The 23945-nt window shown below is 42.5% G+C and overlaps 2 protein-coding genes across 2 annotated transcripts in view; one reads left to right on the forward strand and one right to left on the reverse strand.

Annotated features, from left to right (window-relative positions):
• LOC104958001 (sodium/calcium exchanger 1-like) overlaps positions 1–7247 on the forward strand; it is a 9288-nt gene extending 2041 nt beyond the window's left edge. The window contains exons 2-4 of the mRNA XM_010785696.1: positions 3006–3105; positions 4429–4701; positions 6389–7247. Of these exons, the coding sequence (XP_010783998.1) occupies positions 3006–3105; positions 4429–4701; positions 6389–6768 (753 nt within the window). The 3' untranslated portion in view covers positions 6769–7247. The remainder of the gene's footprint in view (positions 1–3005; positions 3106–4428; positions 4702–6388) is intronic.
• A 2368-nt stretch (positions 7248–9615) lies between these two features.
• Positions 9616–23201, reverse strand: LOC104957963 (sodium/calcium exchanger 1-like). The gene is made up of 6 exons (XM_010785642.1): positions 22481–23201; positions 22084–22159; positions 18611–19958; positions 17425–17939; positions 10794–10900; positions 9616–9753 (listed from the first exon to the last, which is right to left on the reverse strand). Exons 3-6 carry the CDS (start codon positions 19931–19933, stop codon positions 9620–9622), a joined length of 2079 nt encoding a protein of 692 aa, XP_010783944.1. The 5' UTR covers positions 19934–19958; positions 22084–22159; positions 22481–23201; the 3' UTR covers positions 9616–9619.
• Positions 23202–23945: the final 744 nt, after the last annotated feature.

Genomic DNA, 23945 nt, shown 5'->3' on the forward strand with positions numbered 1-23945 from the left:
TATTTACTTTGCTTGATGTATCACATCATCATGTGAGGTTGACTTTGTGACATGGAGAACATTTCAGCTGCAACATTAGCTTGTTGATAAGCTTGGGATATGAGATATTTTTGTAGCCATTCGTGGTGAAGGCATCTGTGCTATTGTATGCATTATTTGACCCAACATTTATACAGGCATGGCAGAATATGGCACTATTTTTTACATGAATATTCTAGCCATTGTCTATTTATATACCACGAGCTGCAAATGACCGCCTTACCCCACCGTATAGGCGAATTGTGTACTTGTTTAGATATACCTGGGCAGGCTCTGTTTTGCCGAGGTCCCCTGGCACCAGTGGCGTTGTTTCTGGCGACGAGGACTGCTGCTCCGGGGGCGAGGGCAGCGAGTCGGCCGGGAGTAAGCTAGTGTCCACGACGGAGGGTAATGTAATGCCCCCATCTGACCTGTTGCTATTGTCTGCAGTATGCAGTGGTGCTGGCGTTTAGTGATGGTTGTTTTGTAACCATTTGCATATATCTATGATTATCCATAGATGTGTGTCACTGCTGTGGAAGCACTTTGGAAATGATGCAGGCGCAGCGGAGCAGGTCACGCGCACCTGACACAATTTATTTTGTATTGTATTCTATTATATAGAATACAATACAAAATAAATTGTGTCAGGTGCGCGTGACCTGCTCCGCTGCGCCTGCATCATTTCCAAAGTGCTTCCACAGCAGTGACACACATNTCGGCAAATGCAGATGATAAATAAGGTTTAAAGTATTTTTTAACTTAATTAAGGTATGGTGTTCTTTGGATGCAACTCAGCATTCTTTCTCCTCCAAACACGTCTAGTTGAGTTTTTACTAAAAAGTATTCTATTTTGGCTTCATCTGACCATATCATCCTAATCCTCTTCTGGATCATCTAAATGCTCTCTAGCAAACTTCAGACGGGCCTGGACATGTACTGGCTTAAGCAGGGGGACACGTCTGGCACTGCAGGATTTGAGTCCCTGGCGGCGTAGTGTGTTACTGATGGTAGCCTTTGTTACTTTGGTCCCAGCTCTCTGCAGGTCATTGACTAGGTCCCCCCGTGTGGTTCAGGGATTTTTGCTCACCGTTCTTGTGATCATTTTGACCCCACGGGGTGAGATCTTGCGTGGAGCCCCAGATCGAGGGAGATTATCAGTGGTCTTGTATGTCTTCCATTTTCTAATAATTGCTCCCACAGTTGATTTCTTCACACCAAGCTGCTTACCTATTGCAGATTCAGTCTTCCCAGCCTGGTGCAGATCTACAATTTTGTTTCTGGTGTCCTTTGACAGCTCTTTGGTCTTGGCCATTGTGGAGTTTGGAGGGTGATTGTTTGAGGTTGTGGACAGGTGTCTTTTATACTGATAACGAGTTCAAACAGGTGCCATTAATACAGTTAACAAGTGGAGGACAGAGGAGGCTCTTAAAGAAGAAGTTACAGGTCTGTGAGAGCCAGAAATCTTGTTTGTTTGTAGGTGACCAAATGCTTATTTTGCAGAGGAATTTACCAATGAATTAATAAAAAATCCCACAATGTGATTTCCTGGATTATTTCCCCCCATTCTGTCTCTCATAGTTGAAGTGTACCTAGGATGAACACATACAGGCCTCTCTCATCTTTTTAAGTGGGAGAACTTGCACAATTGGTGGCTGACTAAATACTTTTTGGCCCCACTGTATATTCATCAACTACGTTTTCCATTCCCGGCACACTGAAGGAAACTAAAGGAAAACATCTTCCCTGCATCACATGATGGTTACAGGTCCAAGCTAACATTGAATGAAAACAATTAATCGCACATTTAAATCAACATTTCCTCTTCCGAACAGTTAAATATTTTTCCGTATTACTTTTTTTTTTAAACAATGTTTAAGTAGCCCTATAATGCCTCTTGGGGGTTTCCCTTTCCTGTAGTCTGTTACATAGGTCTTTGTGAACGTAAATGGTCTGCAAAGGCTAAAATCCCAAAGTTCCCTCCAGAAGGAGTTTCTCTCCCACACACTTCCCCCCCCCGCCCCCTGCCTGAAAAGCCTTGATTATAATTCTTCTGACCAATCACACCAGAGCCAGTCAGCTAACCAATCAGAGCATGGTTTCTGCTGCAGCACAGGCAGTATGAGGAAAAATAAAGACCTTTTTGAACATTAAAGCATGTAAACATTTCACAGTAAAGGCACAAAATACAAATATGAACCTGAACATGTGCATAATAGGGCTCCTTTAAGTAATAAAGCCACCCGCCTCGTAGTCCACCATTGGCAGTTAAAAAAGCCAAAATGCATTTCCAGGGCAGCTGGAATTTCAGATAATCTCACGTCACATGCTCAGAATTACTTGCCAATCTAGTATTCATTTGGGCATTTCTCGATAGACAAAAACCGAATAGTGTGCAGTCAAAAGGCATTCAATTGTTTCAGACATAGTAAGAATAGCATATATGTTAGTATGCAATTTCAACAGAGCGTCCTTCATACTGCACGCCCTCATTTTACAGCCTTTCTTTCACGAATGTCTTCTCTTCAAACTCGAACTGACAACCCTAATGACATCACTATGACATCATCTTTATTATTGTAGCCTTGCACACGCTTCTGTCAGATGCATTTCCGAAGGTTTTCTGTTGTTATCTTTTTGAAAATTAAAACAATCTGCATGGATAGAATTGGTGTTTTGCCGCTTTAAGCTGGAACATTATCTTGCACTTAATCTCATAGCTCCAGTTGTATGCGCTGATACTAACGGCTTTACATCCTGCAGAGCAGCTTTATGCTGGTAATATGCATTTTTGCTGAGGGATTGTGGGCTTTTGTGCTTCCCTGCATCTGTTTTAGTGACTCACAGTGCACCACAGAGGGAACAGTAACACGGTTAATTGCACCTTAATTCATCACATTGGACTCCCTAGTCTCATAGGCAATGTTAGGATTATATTGATACTGTGCATCACGTCCTTTTGCTTTCTTTTTTGTGGCCGTCTGCAGAGCACAGTGGACAAGCTGATAAAGAAGACGAACCTGGCTCTGGTGGTGGGGAGCAGCAGCTGGAGGGAGCAGTTTGTTAGTGCTGTCACTGTCAGTGCAGGTGAGTCGCAGCGCAGTGAGATGTCTCATCTGTTTGTGCCTCTGTGAGCACCTGTGGAAGATGAAGTCTGCAGGATCTGTCTCACCGGCTGCTTCTCACAGACCTCACTTCAGTTTCTTTCTATGCTTTAGATACTTCTTTGTTTGAATCTATAATGCTACAGTTTGACATTAGCTCAATTTAGAATCCTGGTTTAACATGAAAAAGCTTACAACACAAAAGCCTGCTTTATTACATTTTGGCATTTCCATGCTGCACCCTTTAAATCCAGACGGTTCATAAAGAATGCATGATGTGCTGATTTTACGAATGGCTCCCCATAAAAACGAATCTGTCCAGCTCTGCCTGGACAACTATTGGCTCAGAAGGAATTATGCAGATGTACTGTGTGGTGTGGTGAACCCTTTTTATTTTGCCCTTTCAACAGCCATTCACTTGGTTTTGTGAACCTTTCAGATCTGCACTAGTGCACAAAGCATTTGAGCTAAAAGCTGACTATGACACCAGAGATGTGTCTTCCTGTTAATACCTATGGTTAATACGCTCTTTTATATTAGGTTCACTTAGATTTGCATGCAGAGTGCATATATAAATAGAAAGTATGCTGCCTGCCTATACGTATGTCTCAAGAACTGAGTCGCGGCTATATTTACAGATTTAATGCAGAGAGTTGAAAAGGTTAGCTCCCACACAATCGTCGGATGGCTTGAATGTTGTGTGTGTGGGGGGGGTTTGGGTTTCGTCTTGGCTAGATTTGACTGTAAGACACGTATTTTAAGTTTAACTACATCATGAAACCTGAAACTATTTACTCCATCATGATTTAATATCAATTTCCGACATGAGATGTAGGGTCATTGCTATTTCAAGGGTTTCTATCATTTGGATTGTTTGTTATTACATTTTGTTCTGACAGTTATTACAGCATAACATCCATATTACTTTATATATGTTTGTTTCAATTTTCCTTCAGATTTGGCCATTTTTGCACACGTACCCCATGATTTAAATACATGCAATTTTCCTGTTTCTGCAAAGAACACTGCAGAGACTGTAAAAAAAAATCCAGCATAAAAAATATACATATTCTTTCATTGGAAAGGAATTTAAAGGGTTAAAACTCTGAAAAGGAATGAATATTGGGTAGTGATAATCAGGACTTAAATTGGTTAAAAGATTGTTATCTTTTGAGGAAATTAGAGAATATATTCTCTGGTCTGATTCAGTTTTCAATACTGAAGGATGAAGACCGCAACAGCAGCATGCAAACGCAGGGAGTAAATATTTTTGCAAGCCTTCATGCATCTTATCTGTGTCTGCCAGGTAACGACGACGAGGAAGACAGCGGGGAGGAGCGCCTGCCGTCCTGCTTTGACTACATTATGCACTTCCTGACAGTTTTCTGGAAAGTCCTCTTCGCTTTTGTCCCCCCCACTGAGTACTGGAATGGCTGGGCGTGTTTCTTTGTGTCCATTTCTCTCATCGGCGTCCTGACAGCTGTGACCGGGGACCTGGCCTGTCACTTCGGCTGCACCGTCGGGCTCAAGGACTCGGTCACCGCCGTGGTGTTTGTGGCCCTCGGCACCTCTGTACCAGGTGGGCGTCTGTGGTGTCTGTCCACTCTGACAGGGGACTTGTCCTTGGTTACCTCTGTGTTTAGTGCGTGCTGTAGACTTGTGTAACCTGTGCCACAATGTGCTCAGAATCATTCTCTCCTGAGCTCTTGTCTGAAACAAGCTGTAAACAAAGAAAAAGACTGTTTCCCTTGTTCTCTCCGTGCCGCCTAATTGCATTTCCATGTCACCACGTCTTAAACACTGACACAGAGGCACGCGGGAGACCGGCTTTAAAAAGAATTGTTTTTCCAGTTTAATGTGAAGAAAATACTGATAAATGTTGTACAGGGGGGGCGGGGGGTTAAGTAATTTGTGGTAAACAAAACATGTAATGCTCCACAGATCAGTCAGAAGCCATTTGTAATTTGTATGTACACGTTTTAGCTGGCCATGTGTCAAAAAATACTTTTAGCTGTGTAACATCGTCTTTGTTTTTTTGACCGCAACTAAATGTATTAACAACTTAAAGGAATGGTTTGACATTATATGCTTGTTAACTCTCTGGCACAGACTTTAATGAGAAGATCCATACCACTCGTGTCTGAACTATAAATATGAAGCTACAGCCAGGAGACAGTTAATATAGCTTAGCAGCAAGACTGAAAACAGCTCACTTGGTTCTGTAGAAAGGAAACAGGATACACCTATACCAGCACCTTTAAAGCTACCTGACCCGTTGCATCCCGCTCATTTAATCTGTGACCTGAGTGTCATTCCATTGTCAGCACGCTGCTTTACCCGCAGAACAACTTCACCTTTCTCCCGGGAGCAAGCAAAAAATAAAAGTTAGTTGTCTATCCCCAGCTTAACTAAGCCGACCATCTGCTGGACTAGATGCAAGAGTTATAATTAATATTCATCTCACTCCCCTCCAGGATGCACATTTCTCAATATGTTGAACTTTTACATTTGTAACTTGCTGCAGACTGGGTGAAGTTTCAATAAAACATGCAAATGCACGGCTTACCAACGGCTGGAACTGCGACAACAACAACGCAATTTAAAATGACCAGCAGCACTGATCAATGTTTTCTGTAACGGTCGAAGTCTGTTCACAGTTTCTGTTCTACTAACAAGTCCTTAAACAATGCCAGAGCCCATATTGTGTTCCTGTTAGTGCTTACTTCCTGTCTGCCTTCTTCTGTTAATTTCTCTAACATCCAACGATCTGTCTTTTATTATCTTGTTTTATTCTCTACCTTAATCTTTCTTAACAACAATCCTTACTTTGCTGCAGCAGTATTATATTGAGTATTAACAACCTCTTAAATGTCCAAAATGAGAATCAGGTATTCAACTAAGCTGTAATAATAATAATAACAAATACAAAGATTTTCCACAACCCAGCAACGTAAAACATATTCTTGTTCATGGTCTCTAACTGTTCTTTAAAGCATTAATACATTATTAGTTCATTATAAAGAGAAGCCATGGGCTGGGGGGCCGCGAAGTGATAGAGACCAATCAAAAATACATTTATTTTCCAACTGATTTTTTATAATAAAGTTTACTATGTAATTGCCTGCTACCAGTACAGAACCAACTGTCATTTGTGGTTCTAAAGTCCCTGGTCAGAGTGCTCTCACTGATCTCTATTACTAGCTCATTTGAATAAATCATTTTCCTTTTCTGTTGATGCCTAATCTATACCTACATTTCTGTTACAGATACATTTGCGAGTAAAACGGCTGCCATCCAGGACCAATACGCTGACGCCTCCATCGGCAACGTGACGGGCAGCAACGCCGTCAACGTGTTCCTGGGTATCGGGGTGGCGTGGACCATCGCCGCTGTTTACTGGAAGTCCAAAGGCAAGGTGTTCAAGGTGGACCCGGGCTCGCTGGCCTTCTCCGTCACCGTGTTCACCGTCATGGCGCTGGTGTGTGTGGTGGTGCTGGTCTACCGCCGGCGTCCCAGCGTGGCGGGCGGAGAGCTCGGGGGCCCACGGACACCCAAGCTCCTCACCTTCTTCCTCTTCCTCTCCCTCTGGTTCATCTACATCCTGTTGTCCTCCCTGGAGGCTTACTGCCATGTGCCTGGCTTCTGAGGTGGAGGGAAACACAGAGCGCCTCCTCTCCTTGTTTCTACAGTCTACTGAACGTGTTTACTTTCGGTTTTTGTCTATTTTCACAAATGTTTATAAATCTTTGTATCATTAGTTATTATTGATACCGCGCAATAGGTTATTTGATTGACTTTGAATCGTTGGACTTTGGAACTTTGCTATGCTGTTATATATAGATTTAGCCACTGAAATTAAAAACACTATACATTGGATATTGATCCAATCATTGCTTTCAGCATTAACGGCATCCAACTTTCTGTCGCTTAAAACTTCTGCCATCGTGTCCTCTCTCTGTGTGGACAATTATTTTAGTTTGTAGTGTTAAGAAAGCACAAGATTTAAGCAGTCTGGAGTGAGGTATTTGTGTGTTGATATTTATTACTCAATCTCTACATTAATTACTCATTGTGTATCATCAAAAAGATGAACATTGTGCGTGGGAGTTTTGTGTGTGTGTGTGTGTGTGTGTGTGTGTGTGTGTGTGTGTGTGTGTGTGTGTGTGTGTGTGTGTGTGTGTGTACTTCTGCTCTCCAGCAAAAATTGATGACGGCATGGCACAAATTCCTTATTGACAAAGTGCTGTCTGTGTGCAGAGAGGCGAAGGACACCTGTTTTCTTAAACTTTTTTTAACATCACTTTTAGAATGAAGCACAGCCACGAAAGGGGTCACTTTCCAGATGAGAATAGGAATAGTTATTAGGCCCTAATCTTAGCACAATCCCCAAATCCATCGTCTGAGATGAAAATGTGCCCAAACATATGTACAGTTTTTTCCTTAGTGTCTTTTTGTTTCACACAGCGGTTGATATTGAAATTTGTTTTTATTTACTCTCGGATCAGTAGAGCCATATATATTGTAACAGTATTATGGTAAAGGTATTTATATGACCAATTTCAGTTGTATTGATATGCACGTTTAATGTACAAAAAGTGGAAATAAATGTTGCTCATTTATAACGCTGTAAGATGCCTTGTTTCCTTATTCCACATTTCTTAATACCACTACATAACTAACTATTTTATTAAAGTGAGGTATTACAAAACCAGCTGTATGGTGGTTTGACGAAGTGAACAAACTTACAATTATGCTATCTACAGTATATATTTACAATTATAAAGTACAAAATTGGATTTTCTAACCATTTAATGCAACCTACAGCCTCTGTGCCAAAAACATTCAAATCCTTTCGCTCAAGTATCAGTACACCAATGTAAAAGTAATCCATTATAAGTGAAGATACACCAACCCTACATTGCTAAAAGAAAAAAACATATCAAAATGTAATTCAACTATAAAAATAAGTATTATTGTATACTTATCTTGGTAATACTGCATTAAGTCGTTACAATGTTGTTCTACTACTTGTATATCATCTAGGTGGAGCTAGTTTAAACTACTTAATTTACAGTTTAGTCCGGAGGTTCCCAAGCTACAAGTGTTATTATGATCATTAAGCCTCATCACCGCCATCGGGCAAAGCTGTTTCCAATGGGGCATTTACATTATAGGTCTGTCTTCTATCTAGGGCCACAAGATAAATCATGAGGTTTTTTGTAAGTTAATTAACTTACATTAACTGTTTGACTTCTTTAAACATTATTATATTAAACCATCTAAATCATTTTTGGGGGGGGGGAACTCCTAACAAATAATACAAATTTGAAGGGGTCTCAACACAACATTTTCTGGGACAACTGGTTTGATTGTTATCAGTGCATTGTATTTTAAAGGCAAAGTCTTTTTGAAGAACGAGATTACACTTTATGTATCCCCCTTTAACACGCACGCACGCACGCACGCACGCACGCACGCACGCACGCACACACACACGCACGCACACACACACACACACACACACACACACACACACACACACACACACACACACACACACACACACACACACACACACACACNGACTGATCCGTGTAAAGGAAAGAATGAATGGGGCCATGTATCGTGAGATTTTGAGTGACAACCTCCTTCCATCAGCAAGGGCATTGAAGATGAAACGTGGCTGGGTCTTTCAGCATGACAATGATCCCAAACACACCGCCCGGGCAACGAAGGAGTGGCTTCGTAAGAAGCATTTCAAGGTCCTGGAGTGGCCTAGCCAGTCTCCAGATCTCAACCCCATAGAAAATCTTTGGAGGGAGTTGAAAGTCCGTGTTGCCCAGCGGCAGCCCCAAAACATCACTGCTCTAGAGGAGATCTGCATGGAGGAATGGGCCAAAATACCAGCAACGGTGTGTGAAAACCTTGTGAAGACTTACAGAAAACGTTTGACCTCTGTCATTGCCAACAAAGGGTATATAACAAAGTATTGAGATTAACTTTTGTTATTGACCAAATACTTATTTTCCACCATAATTTTCAAATAAAGTCTTTAAAAATCAGACAATGTGATTTTCTGGATTTTTTTTTCTCATGTTGTCTCTCATAGTTGAAGTGTACCTAGGATGAAAATTACAGGCCTCTCATCTTTTTAAGTGCGAGAACTTGCACAATTGGTGGCTGACTAAATGCTTTTTTGCCCCACTGTACGTACTGGAGGGGAGTATTTAGTGCGTTAGTGTGAGAACACAACCATGGACATTTAGCAGACATAAGCAAGTTGCGTTGTGGGAAATGTAGCATACATAGATTAGTTATATATCTCAGCCTCTGTTGCATCCATTTTTATTGAATGGTTCTCTTTACCCAGGCACGTACAACCCTACACTTTATGGCAGTCCATTTCAAAACCAATTTCGACCCCTTTAAATGCTGCATTACAGTTAATCACAATCCTTAATGTGATGGCTGAAGGCCACTCTGAAGCAGAGAGCTGTTTATTTTTGAGTTACCTTGAATTCATAGGACTCCTCAATCACCACCTCCAGCTTGGTGTGCTCGCCCAGGATGGGGAAGCCCATCTTTGACACGTCCTCCGGTCCCGCGCCTGTCTTGTTATCGTTGGTGTCTCCTGCGGCACAGTGTGAGAAAAGTGTGTCAACTATGAGCCGTACTTAATAAGACAACAGATCTACTGATAAGGAAACCCATCTACAATGTGAACTGTTTGATAATGAAGTATAATTAACTATTTACTTGTCTAATTGATTTCAGGTATAAAAAAGATTTTTCCTATGTTGATTATTTCTAACAATGCTTTATTTGTAAGTATTGTATGACCTAAACAAGTTTAATTTACGTCATTGTGTTGAGTTGGGTGGGTAGGGGGTAAGCTTGTTATACAATCATTCAAGGAGCACTATTATCCTCTTTTTCAGATTCATAATTGTATGTTGTGCCTCCCCTGTGACGTGTCTCCATGCTTTAATGTTCAAAAAGCTCTTTATTTCTCTCATACTGCCTGTGCTGCAGAACCTCTTTTCACCCTCTGTCTGCCCAGTCTGCTCTGATTGGTTAGCTGGCTGGCTCTGCTGTGATTGGTAAATCGCTTAAAGATGTCCCGCCCCTTAGCCTATCACGTATTTTGCAATATTGTCAGATAATTCAACACATTAAAAAAATATTATTCGGTCGTACTTGTCCCTTTTAGCTCTAATCCTGATATAATTATTTTAAACGCTGAATAATTTTTCTGCTGCAAAAAGGGCTCTCAATAAAAGCAATAACACAATTGTGGTGTTGCCAACTAGAGTGGTGTCGTGGGATTTTGTGTTTACAGTAAGCTTCCCCCGGTTACTGTTATTTCATTGTTCATTGTAGTATTTGTTTTTTAGCATTTAAATGCAGAAATGTAATACCTTCAACCCAGGCTATTTGACAGTTCAACAATTTAAACACAAGTGTCAATCATAAAACTAAGGGACAAAAGAGATCACACCTTAGACCTTAAGAGTTTCCCCAGAGTCATGAGGAATTTGTATCAATGCATGTCAAGGGCTCCAGTAAGAGACTAAATAAAATATTAACGAGGGAGGATCCAAATTAAAATATATCTCGAGCCATAAAATAATAATGAAAATCTCTCTGCGGCTGCATGTATCCTCAGCTCACCGTGTCTCTTTCCCACATCCAGCAGGATGGGCTCCTCCAACACAATGGTGAAAGTCTTGTTCTTCTCGTACTCCTCGTCATCGATGACCTTCACATTCAGCAGCTTCCTGTAAGCAGAGGGGTCAAGGAACAAGGAAAGGATGGAGCCAACAAGTGAATTGATTAGCATTATTTAGGAAATACACAACGCTATCAACATACATTAACCTGCAATATATTTAATCACAAATAGATCCCAGGCATCCAGTATTGCTACATGCTTTTGTACAAAAACAAAGAGTGTAGCCAAGAGGTAAACTGCCTACACAATGAATCATGAAACAGAGATGTTAGATAAGAACACGGAAGCCTGAGATTTTTCCAACAAAAGTCCTGTAGTACAGAACACCATGTACAACACAAAATCATCTTTTATGTTTCCCCTAGCACCCCACAAGAGGGCGGACGCCTTCTACACCATTAATCCCATTAGAGCACTAGAGGAATAAAGTGAGATAGCCCACACCCCTCCCACACACATCCAGTTATTATAAGTCATCGGAAATTGAATTATTATCTTGTTCTCTATGGAAATCAAGCTCCTCCTATCTGGGAATCCATGCAGGATCACACAAGCTCTTAAGACGTGTTTACAAAATACAGCTTTTGCCCTTAAATGCGAGTGCTACCAAAAACATGTGAGTGAGGGTGTCAAACTGTGACCGACATATTCAGCCGCAGCCCCGCTTCATTCTCCCACTCTGTCACAGCGAGTCTTTCTCTCCCTCTCCCTCCATCTCCCTAATGATATGTGGGTGGCTGTCTATTTCTGTCTACTCATGTGCACTCAGGATTCGACAACACGGTAGAAAGAAGAGCTGTTTGCTTGCAATATTGAATAAGTTTCTTTTAAACATGAACGATACGTCATCAGCTGTCTAATGTCAAGGGTAGTCATACCAGTGGGAGCAAAGGGAATCGCAGTATCGCCGGCAGTCCTTACCAAGGAAATGAAAGAGTTTCTTTTACACAATATGTTATTTTTAAAAGCAATATGTACAGGGACACGGTAAGTTTAAAGGTCATCAACTACAATGTAGTGATTCACCTGCCAGGGACTGTATTCATCCTTTTGTATCTTACATCACACTTTGGCCAGATACCGTTTATCCTGCTTTAGTTTATGAAGCTGCGCAGGACATATAACTGGCAGGGAAAAGAAAACATTTACATTTTGCACACCTCTCACTCAAATACAATCTAGATATGAAAGATGGGATCGGTAACAATTCAAATCGTAACCTGAGTTTTTGCTCCAACTTCAGAAAACAAATGTGGGTAATGAAACCAAAACCAAATGTTATCGAATCAAAAGACAGCATCCAAAAAAGTAAAAGGAGCTTAAGGTATGATTAGTTTGAATAAGTCTCACAGTTTCTTTTTTTTTTTTTAAACTGGTTTAATTTAATTGTGTTGCACTGTTGTTGGAGTCTGGGACCTAAGATGTTCAACGTCATAACTACACTGTAGCTATGTACGTATGACTAATAAAAGCCTTGGACCTTGAAATAAAGCCAATTAAAACATTCTGGTTTAATGAAACAACCCCAAAAGAAAAACGTACTACACACATAGTATTATGTTCATGTGTACTGCCAATAGGGTGCATGTACAAAGTGAACACTGTACAGTAAACCTGACATTGCAAGACTACCAACTAACCACTTATCTAGCTAATAGCTGATCGGCTAGTAAGCTAGTTGAAAGAATAATTCAACATTTGGGAAATAGTTTTTATTTAGCCTTTATTTATACAGGTGTAAAATCTCATTTTCAAGAGAGACCTGTCACAAATATGAATTTCTTGCTGAGAGATAAGAAGGTTCATGCCATCCTGCCGTCTGTAGTCTAAATATTAAGCCAGAGCTGCTCTTGTGAACATAAATGGTTCCAGCATGTAACTCACTGTAAAGCCACACCTTGCCATCTCAGCAAGTTAGAATCATTCCAAAAATATCTTTCTGTCCAATGACATTTGGTGAGGAATTAATGAGGTTCCTGTAACTACTGTAACTGTGTGGGATCAGGTTAACAGTTAAAATAGCACCATGAATTGTCCTGAGCTGTGAATCTCTGCAGGTCTTACCTCTCATTACAACAGTCACAGTAGGATTCTATCCAGACAGTAAATCCCTCCCTTTCTGCATGATATCACATTTCACAGTTTATCCTCTCTACCCACCGGCTCTATTCCTGGGAAAGTTTCTGCGAATCCAGAGTCGATAGCATACCTTGCTATTGAGTCTGTCAAACACGTGAAGGACGCCACGACTGCATTCTCTGATCGATCTCTGATTCCCTTGAAACAACCATCATCTCTGCTGAGAGGGGAACGTCTGCTCTTTTTATAAGTTCCATCAATGCTTTTTGACTTTGAATTTCCTTTCTCACATTTCTTAACAGACTATTGTCTGCCAAAATGGTATCTGTATATTAACTTGCTGGATTATCCTGGTAAACGAAGGTTAACTATAGAGGAATACAGTGCATTGATTTGTGATTGAGACTGCAGCAGCTGTTAGACCTATTTTTTTGGAGTTTCCCTCTCCCTCACATTGCGTTGGTTGGATAAGGGTGCTCCAGTTTCCTCCCACAACCAAAGACATATACACACATGTAAGTTATGAGGACTGGAGACTCTGAATTGCCTGTAGGTATGGGAGTAACAGATTATACGCTTCTATGTTCACCCTAGGAGAGTATCTCTGCCTTCTGCAGTCTCCACGCTGGGATGGGCTCCAGCCCTCCTGAGAGCCTGACAAAAACTAAGCCTGTAGGGAGAATGAGTGAATGCATAAATGCATGACAGTATGTCAAATGCCCCTGACTGGACGGGGCACTGCCATTCAGTTGGAGAATCATGGACCAAACCAATGTGTCATTGTGTCAGCATGTTTCTATCTTGCTGATGTGTCCTTGAGCAAAAAACTGGTCCTCGATCAGCTCCAGAAACAATGCATAGTACGGTAGATATGAACATAAGGCTGCAGCACGATGATGAAATGTGTTTTTCTCATATCCAGCAGATACAGTACAAGAGACTGTTTCGCATGCACTGTTATGACCTAATGAGTGTGATTTATGTGTTTTTTTAATTTATTGCTAGTGTGTGACATGCAAGCTCAGCATGCAAATTGGAGCACTATAAACTCCCTCTGGAGGGACATTTGGGATTGTAGCCTTTGCAGGCCATCTACATGCACACAAACACTACAAGAAAGGGACAACCCCAAAAAGCTCAAAAGGGCCCCTTTGAACTAAAACCAACATTTTCCGTTTGCTTAGATTTAATGTTTGCCTTTTTAAACTTTACTTTTACCCTCTGAATATGATTGTTAAAAACCCGGTTTTTCAACAAAAAACACATTTTTAAAGATAATATGTTCTTTTTCAATTCGTGTTCTGATGTCCCATAATGTAAGTATTGAGGCATGTCTTTTTTTGAATTGCATTGATATTGAGGGAATCCAAAAGTAATGTAAATTAATCAGGTTTCATTAATGGGGCGTAGCCTGCGAGCTAGTTCAGGCAGTCAACTCCAGCACCAATGATACATTAACACGTGACGCTCCTCGTCCCTCTTAGAACCAACCAAACACATTGCTGTTGCTGCTTGCCGGCCCCCCCACCACCCAGCTTCCACCTGTAGGCTCGGGGGGATAGTTATCTAATCATCACTCTACGTTCTCTGTAAATCTGTGGAGGCCCGAGCCTAGACACCAAACTCAAACTATATGCTGCTTCTAATAAACATATTAAAGAAACAGGTGTCTGACAGAACTTTTATAATGTGATACTAAGATGAGATTAAATGTTTTCACAGGTAACTAGTAATTGTAAATGAATAGATTTTAATCAAATTAACTCTAATAATATTGGAAAATGACAGCCGAACAAGATCATTCTTCTTCCTTGATGAGTCCCCAGAGAAAGCACTCTTTTGGGGAAAGATTTGAACATTTCCAAATGCGTAAACATTAGCCAACCCTGACTCTGCGGCTTCTGCTTTTATCCATTTTTGTCATGGAGTTCAAAAATATAATTGATCCTGACTGCATTAGGCGTGAGAAAGAAAGAACATCACGCTATTGATTCTCCTTTTGAGAAAGTCATCTCCTCGCATCTCTTTCATTTTTGCTTATGTAACTGCCCCCATTATCCACCTCAGCCTCAACTAGTGTGTAGAGCCTCACATTTTGAGGCGCTAACGAAAATACAGATACAAGAGGAAGCTACACACAGCCATCAAAGGATCTGCGCAGATCTTCCTCTAATCCATAAACAGGGAATGTAAAACAGTTCTCTATGTCAGCCTGTTTATCTTGGCTCAGATGCTTGTGTTCGTACATCATAATCTATTTACTGCAGTGCAGAATTTAGATGGTGAATTGTTATTTATCTGCACAGTTGGATTTAAAACCGTTCCTCCTGGCTCTGAGTCAAAAGCTTGAAACCTGCCTCTTCTGCTCCTTCTGCACGCTCCAACATTGACCGGGATAGCAGATTCACACACACACACACACACACACACACACACACACACACACACACACACACGGAGCTGCCTTGAGGCCCGCTGCCGAATGTGAGCTCTTTGCCCCGAGTGCTCCAGGGAAACATTAGTGTGTAAGCTTTGTTTGAAGGATGAACTTTGTCAGACAGCTGAGCGGTAAGCACATATGCATAGAGCAGGTGCACAAGGTCACGCGCATAGATACGTAGAGCTACCTCGAGATGACGTTGACTATTTTTCCGCTGCATCTTTTAACAGGACTGACAGAACGTTTCAAATTAAACAACCTCATAAAAGATTCAGTGTGACTGGAGCATCCGAGGAGCATAAAGCAGGCACAAAACGCATTACTTTCCAAAGACTTAGGCACTTAAAATCTGTTCAACAGGGTAAATTGGCTCCAGTACCTTCTACACCAGCTTTGATACCTTCATGTGGAAAATATAGCTTTCCTCTCTCTTACCGTCTGACAACAGGTGTCTTGGATTAAAACTACACCATGGCTTAAAAGATAAGCTGCTGTGATTTGACCCATCTGGACCGGCAAGTGTGACTCAAGATCTTAGTCGAACCTTATTAACGTTGATCACAGAACCCCTGAATTCCCCCTTAAGTCCTTGTTTGCTATTCAAAGGAGCACAGGAGTAGCTCAGCACAGCTTTGGCATTCCCCGTTGCTGTTGTGTTCTCTTTTCATCGGCTTTCTCATATGGAAAGTGATCCAGCTCTCTCCTCTCCTGCTACACAGTGACTGCTGAGAGAGGCATAACTCCAGATAGATATGAAGTGCGCAGATGCTTGTGTCACTGTCGGCTCGCTACAGACAGATGATCAGAGTCTTGGCTCAGTAGGTGAGGATTTCAGCTAATGCTCCGTTTGAATGCAGCCTCTCATTTCACGACGGTATACTCAACTGTCTCATTAACGGCAGCTTCTGTGGCCGCCCGCGCTCTGTTGAGAACTTTTTGGACTCCTTGAACCCCTCCTCACACGCTTTAATTGCTCCGGATGCTCAAGAAGCTCTTTTGAGTTCCCCTCTGGAGCGACATTCTGTTTGATGTGGGTTTAAAGTGGATGCGGCACACAGACATGCACTATTAAAAATGCACACAGACAAGCGCAATTCAAGCAAGCAAACATGCAGAATAATGTGCAACAGAGGAATATATTAAAATCACACCTGCACTGCGAGGCCAAAAGACGAATAGGGAGACCTGCAGTCTCTTTGACACGCTGTGTTCACCTGCCTCTCCTCCCACTCAGCCGACCTACACAATACGCCTACACACGGGCCCTGAAATCCTCCTCACACAAACGGATTCATCTGACACATTTTCATTCCTTTGTTTAGTGCTCTGTGTTCTGAATCATGTCGACGTGATGAGCTTGGCACGGTTTAAGAGCGCTTTCTTTTTTGGGGATCAAATCAAAAATAACTGCCGTGGATAATTGCAAGGCTATGCACATCGCGTCGTAAAACAAACACCACAAGTGCTCTCGTCATTCAACCAAACCTTCCGTGCAATGTTCGAGGGAAAGCTGGAAAAACATCAGACTTTCCCCCCTCTTTCTGCAGCCTTTCTTATCTGCCTCTCTGCATCCATGAAACTATCACACAGGTTTCACTGAATGCACCTGTTTCCGTATCTGCTCAAGCCTTCATGCCCTCCCCGCTGCTGTTCAGTCAACTGCCTGATTTTCTTTCCCCCTTCTCTGTCGCTGCCATACACTTCCTTTTGTTTTCTGCAGTGGAGTGTGTAACATCTAGCCAAATCCCACAGGGCTGCGTGTTAACTCATTCATAGAACGCTGTTCCCTCACTCCTTCCTTTACATCAGCCACATTGTTCCATTATCTGCCGCACAATTATATCCTCCCACATCATCCCTCTGGAAGATCTAAAGTTCTCAGAACCAACGTATCAATGACGCATATGAATAGCCACTTTAACGCTTCACCAGAATAGATCATTTACAGTAATCCAGCAGAACTCTTTAAACCGCCAACGTGTGGGCTGCGATGTTTGATCGAGTGATTAGAAGCAAAAACTAGACATCACATAAAAGAAGGAAAAACTCACATGGTCTCATCGTTCTGAAACTCCAGCTTGCCGGACACGTCCTCATAGTCTTCCCCGGCCTTGGCGGTGCCCTCGACGGTGCGGTAGGGCACCGCCACCTTCCCCCTGGCCCCGGACGTCCGGTGGACCTTCACCTGCATGTTACCCACGCTCTCGCTGACCCTCGTGGACTTATTCTCGAAGGTGAAGATGCCGGCGTGGTCGTCATCGTAAATGGTGACCGTGGCGGTGCTGGCGGTGCCCAGGGCGGCCTTGGGGGGGGCGTTGGAGATCCCTCCCGTGCTGTTGCTGGAGGTGATGGAGTTTGGCTCCAGGACAGAGACCTCAGCCCGGTGCACGATACGTGGATTACTCAGGCGCACATAGAAATGCTCATCTTCTTCAAAAATGTCATCATCAATGACACCGACGGTGAACTCTTTGGTGGTCTCGCCAGGCTTGAAGACCAGAGTGCCCTCGGCAAACTCGTAGTCTGAGCCGGCGTTGGCGGTCGCATCCTCCGTACGGTAGTCCACCTGAGCAAAGGAAGAAGCTTCTTTAAATATGAATTATTAATCTATGTTATCTCTCAAGCAATCCATTAGATTTGAAGTCCTCCACATACAGTTTTTCAATCACTGGTCAGTTTTGAGATTTGGGACTTTTTTTTGCTTCCATTACATGTTGCTTTCAGACTTCCAAAACACCCAAACTCAGTTAGGTGCTTATTTCCCTTTGTCTATGTGTCTGTAGATTTAATCCTAAATGTACCTAATGTTACTTAACACATTTTTTGAAACCCTTTAATTAATAATAAAAGAAGATTGCTTTAAAGGTTCTTGCAAAATGGAATGTATTCATGGATTTTACAAAACAATTATCAAAATCATTTATTTGTGAGTCAGAAATCTCCAATTCAGTAACACTTACGTACCAAACTATCCACTCTCATTCCTATTTTTAGTCCTAGGGTTTTAAAACATTGATTAAAAACACAAAATGTTTATTTATTTAGTGATAAAAGGAGATCCAAAATTATTTTCTAAATACTACCTCATTTGCATATTTAAACCTGTTATTTCAAAAAAGAATTGTTTTAATGCAAATAATGAACTCGCAAAGTTTAAAGTATTTTTGTTTACCTGATTCACATGAAGTATTTCCCTCAAATTGACCATTTGCTATATTTGTCATAATGTCTTCTTACCTTCACAGTGCAGCCACTCTCTCCTCCGTGCCGAGTGACTGACAGCTTCAGAGAGCCGCAGTTCTCGAAGCACTGGTAGTGATCGGAGTCAAACTGCAGGTAGATGGTGTTGGGGTCTTCCTCCTGCCCACTGGCCTCATGACAGCTCACCACCTTCCTGGCCTGGTCGGCGGCGTGCTTCTTCAAGATGTTCCCCGCTCCGATCATCATGCGCGTGGCTTGGATGCGATAGAAGGCCCGGCTCTTATGTTGTTGCACCAGCACTTGGTAGTTGGCCATCTCGATCAGCTGCTCCATGTCTTTCTCCGGGTGCCTTTGTTTTAAATCTTTCAGATTGCGAGCCATGTCCCGTCGGGCCTCTTCTTCCTGATCCTGCTCCGCGCTCCCTCCACCTTCCTCCACGCCCTCCAACATCCCATCCAGCGCCTCTTTGGGGTGAGTGTGGGAGTTCCCGCCCTGGCCGTCCATCTCCAAGTCCATTTTAGTAAACATGGCGTCTCCTTCCGACTCGATGATAATGCCTCGGGTCTTATCAGCACGATAACGCTTATGGACGTACTTGTAGAAGAGAAGGCGGCGGTCTGCGATCCAGGCTTGGAGCACACAGATGGGGAAGAAGAGGAAGGTAAGGACAGCCTCCCACACCTCCACCTCTCCCGGGGAGACCACAGACAGGATGATATACAGCCAGATGTAGGCGAACACGCTCCAGGAAGCAGTGACGAAAAACACCCGCAGGTGCTTTACCTTCCGGACTTCATTTTCAGGCACCACGTGCACACAGATGGCGATGATAATGAACATGTTGAACGCAGCGCTGCCCACAATGGTGCTGGGCCCCAGAGATCCAGCCTCGAAGTTATGGCCGACCACTTCAATGAGGGACAGAAGGATCTCTGGTGCAGATGAGCCCAGCGCCATCAGAGTCAGGTTGGATACCGTCTCGTTCCAGATGCGCACAGTGGTCGTGGTCGTCTCACCGTTGGGCTTCTTGATGGTGATCTCCTTCTCCTGGGAGGTTATGACCTCGATGGAAGACATGAAGCGGTCTGCGATGATGGACATGCCCAGGAACATGTATATGAGGGCTGCAAAGTAAACTATGGCGCGTGCCACCTTGTCCCCCACCGCGGGGTTTGTGGGGTTCCACATGGGCAGCACCACGCCATCTGTGCAGTTTTCAGTGCTGGAGCAGTTGCCTGCTGCAACGTCAGTATCTTCAAGGCTGGCGCTGCCCTGGGAGACACGAGTGACTCCTGGGAGCAGAACCAGCAGCAAGGACATGAACATGCATGGTGTGAGGATACGCTTGTTCAGAAACATGGCAGCGTGATGATGCTTGGAGTCTCTGAAAGATAGAAGTACAAGAATTTTGCCATGAGGTAATCACATTCATTGGGTCGCTCATCATCAGGGTTCAGAAATAACCTTGAAAAGCCAAGGTATACCATCACAGAAGTGCTCACAGTCATACTTGATCCAGCATTTCCGTTGGTCCGAGTTTGGAAAGCCAGAAATATTGGCAACTACAAATCATTGAGTCATTGGTATTGAACTACCCAGTCCAACTCCCACACATATAATGGTCATTCTGTGCTAAGCAGCATTAGAAATATGCCCCTCTGCATCTGGAGTACTGAGAGATAAAGTGACTCAGTCCACTTTGTATTGTCGAGGTAGAGGGGAGTCCAAAAATAATCCTCGCTGAAAGTAAAAAAAGAAAAGCGATGTTGTTTTGAGGCAGCCGAGATAAAGATATCAAATGATTTAACGGAGGTGAAGCATGCCCCTCAACTCTGGCATGTTATATACTGTCTAATGCTAAAGCTACCTAACACCCTTTTTTGCATTTTACTTAAGCGATTTACACTGTCAGGGGACAATTTAAGATCAGTTCAGAGTGGCTTTCTTGGCAGCAGCGTGGCAATCACCAGCAGATCAATACCGTGCAGAGGATTAACATCAATGTGAACAGAGAGAAAAAAACAGCTAAGGAATGTAATCTAATGCTTCCTAATTAAAATGTCAAGACCACCTCCATCCCAAAAATAGGTTGCCAACCTACAGTAGAAGAGGTTTGACAATGCTTCATGTACGCCACCTGCTCTCATTGACATGCAGCTGAGAAAAGCTGCAATCTCCACTCTGACCTGCATAACAGGGGTGCACGTTTTCCATCAAGGATACATTTCAGGGTGAAGCCACACAGCACAGATGTAGACAACGAGTTGCCAATGTTGTTGTTACCTTGTTAATAAGCGACACACATATTGTGTTTGTGCAGCAACAGCTTTGTGCAACACATGTCTGCTGTTGAAACGGAGTGAGACAGTAGCAGGATCAGAACCATGGACAGCGAAACACATCGGCACAGGCAACATGTGAACCTCGACCCTGATGATACATCCTTATTCAACAAAAATAAATAAATAAATGAGAAGAAGAGTACACAGCGTCGTCCAGAGATATCATCGATTCCTTCCTATAATTTAATATAATCCTGCATTCGCCTGGCAGACAACCTTGCACAAATTTTGAGTGGGTGACGTTTCTATGGTAAAAGCAAGCTCTCCAACTGGTGGGAAGGAAGGAATAACATTTTTTTTATCCACAGTACTATAGAGACAAATGTGTCTACATTTTGAATGTGGTCTAGTGGTGCCATACACAGTTCAGTGACATACATTCCTCTATGAATCACCAGGTGCCAACCAGCTAACAATGTAAAGACATGTAGAGATACTCTGTCCCTGAAGAATGCAGGATGTATGCATCATCGCCACCAAGCTGGATGTCTTTCACCTTACTAACCCTAACCCCTTTTTTGGTCTTCAATTCTCTGCATCGCTGATATTAAACAACATTTTCCTTTATAACAACATCAGTTTAACAGTTATACCACTGACACACCCAGCAAGGTGCCACTTTTCCAATTCATTAAGTGGCTCCTTCAACCTTTAATAATAAAAAAAATCACCCAAATGTATAAAAAAAAGTGCCTCCATTTAAATCGAGTCCTCAAACGTGTTCCTGTTTGGTGAGAAGAGGTCTCAGGTTGGCAAGTAAACACTTGTTCTTAATAATGAGTTACACTTTGATGCTACCACTCGTTTTGTTAGACTTTTTTTTTCCTCTTCAAATGGTGGCAGTTTCAATTTGTAATGAGACTCCTCATAAATGTCATTGCTTTTGTCTTGGGAATGAAAAGTCATAAACAGAAACAAGCAGAAGGAAAATAAAGAGTAAACAATGCGTGAACAGAAAAATATAACTGTTAGCAGACAATATGAGACCTGATGTTGAACACACACCGTATCTAAACTAAAAACGACATACGCCATGTACTAGGTGTTTGCATGCTATGAGCTTTAGGGCCCAGTATAAAAGAGAAAAAGACAAGATGCTCATGCAGGAGTATACTTTAGGTTAAAATGGGTCCTATTTTTTATATTGCAAGAAATAGAATTACTCACCGAGGTGCAGTTTTCTGTGAGTCAGCTCAGAGTGGAAGTTATGGCCTCAGGAAAGGAACTTAACTTTCATATCGCTCTGTGGGAAGACAGGTTATCTGTAATGAACAAATTGTGCAGAGAGTTTCATAATCACCATGAAAAAACTATAGCCGGAGAGGATTCCACGTTAGAGAGTTTTAAGAAAACGAGATGAGATGACAGAGTAGATTCAGCAACTGGAGCAGAAATACAAAAAAATACATCACTGTTGCAGACAATTGAAAATCTTAAGTTGCACATGGGTTCTAAAACAACTATATTATTGGAGATTACAGAAAATAATTCAGTCAGTACGCTGTGGACAAGGGACAAATAGACTGGTCCATTTGGTGCGCACAGCAGTCCCATGGATACTCACAGAAAGCCCCGAATCTCAGCTGGACCCTGGTCTCCGCGAGGCTGCTCTGCACCAGTTCAAGAGAAGAAGACACCCAGTGTGCCATCCACGTAGCAGGCTGGTGTAATGGTGTTGGCTTGTTGCGCTGGTGTCTTGGAAATGACGCGTGTATCTTACGGTGCTTCTTCGCTATTTATTTCCCTGACAGGTAGCCTACCTCAGCAAACTTAACACTGTTGGATTAGTTATTCAATTCCCCTCGCTTCAACGCGGCGACATCGCCCACAAAGCTAAGTAATTATTTCAGAAAACACAATGCGTTCTCAGCTTTTTCCTCTCCAGGCTACGTGCGAATGTTGATGCGTAAAATAATAAATGAAATGACTGTCTGTCTTGATCCGTCCCGCTTCTTCTATCAGTCAGAAATTCTTCTAAACTATGCATTTGTTTAAAAAAGGCTTTTAAGGTGTGTTTTTTCTCCGTAAAATAAACTGAGTGGAAAAATTCCCTTGCTTTTCTGTCTGAGCGTGAGAGTAGGCGTGAATGAATGGTGACGGATTGAGAGGACGCAAAACCACACAAACGGATCAGGACAAGATGGATATCAAGCAGAAGAATGGTGGCAGACAGGAGAGGAGAGGAGCGTGGTGTTATGCAGATGGAAGTATTGTCTTACTCTTACTGAGGGCAGCATTGGCACAAGAAACGATGAGCAAGAAGGCAAAGCTGTAACACTGCAGAAACAGGGGAGGAGACGTTCAGGAACAGCGCTACACGCACGGCTGGTCCTCCTAACTGCGCATCAGGAGTCCAGGACGAATGGCCATTTCACTCCTAAACCCTCATTATATGCTCATTACCGTTATCAGACAGCCATCATCACAGATCTGCTGAGGGTCTTATTCTGATATTCCTGCTCAAGGCTCAGTACATCCCAGATGTTGCTGCTGTCTGCTATGGGTTTCTGTCTGGATGTTAATACACAAACACGTAGTGGGGCAACTAAACTATTCACTTATTATTGTGTCCTTAACCCTGAATTCATATTGCAATCTTACTCTATAAGTTAGGGTAAGGAAAACACAAACCAAACTTGAGTTGGAAGAAAAAACTGAGAGAGATTAAAGAGGCTAAAAGTCGATAGTGAGACAGCCACACTGATCTGCCAGTAATGGTGTTCACTAAGGTTTGAAGTTTTCCCATGAGTTGCTATAGAAAAAGCCACCAATTGTATACATAAAGGTCACTGTACTCGTCATATTGTGACTACTTCTCAGAGCGAAGCCTTCAAAAAAAGTTATTACAAGGCTTACAGTAGTTTAATACTCGATTCTGATTGGTCAATCTGGACATTTCGGAGGTGGTTAATTCTCACTAACAGACCCGCTGCTAAGGAGAACAGACCGTTGCTAAGGAGGAGCAAGGGACTCTGTGCAGTCATATCAATCCGCAGAAAGAAGACCGGTTGATTTAATGTAATCTGTAT

Source organism: Notothenia coriiceps, unplaced genomic scaffold (assembly GCF_000735185.1).
Source record: "Notothenia coriiceps isolate Sejong01 unplaced genomic scaffold, NC01 NC01_scaffold00028133, whole genome shotgun sequence".
NCBI classification, from domain to species: Eukaryota; Metazoa; Chordata; class Actinopteri; order Perciformes; family Nototheniidae; genus Notothenia; species Notothenia coriiceps.

What these genes read in the sequence shown, in the direction of transcription:
- LOC104957963 (XM_010785642.1), bottom strand. Translation starts at nt 19,933, where the DNA reads ATGTTTCTGAACAAGCGTATCCTCACACCATGCATGTTCATGTCCTTG. An exon ending in AGAGTGGCTGCACTGTGAAG is followed by an intron (nt 17,940 to 18,610) that starts GTAAGAAGACAT and finishes TCCTTTGCTCAG; the next exon opens with GTGGACTACCGTACGGAGGA. An exon ending in TTTCAGAACGATGAGACCAT is followed by an intron (nt 10,901 to 17,424) that starts GTGAGTTTTTCC and finishes CTCTGCTTACAG; the next exon opens with GAAGCTGCTGAATGTGAAGG.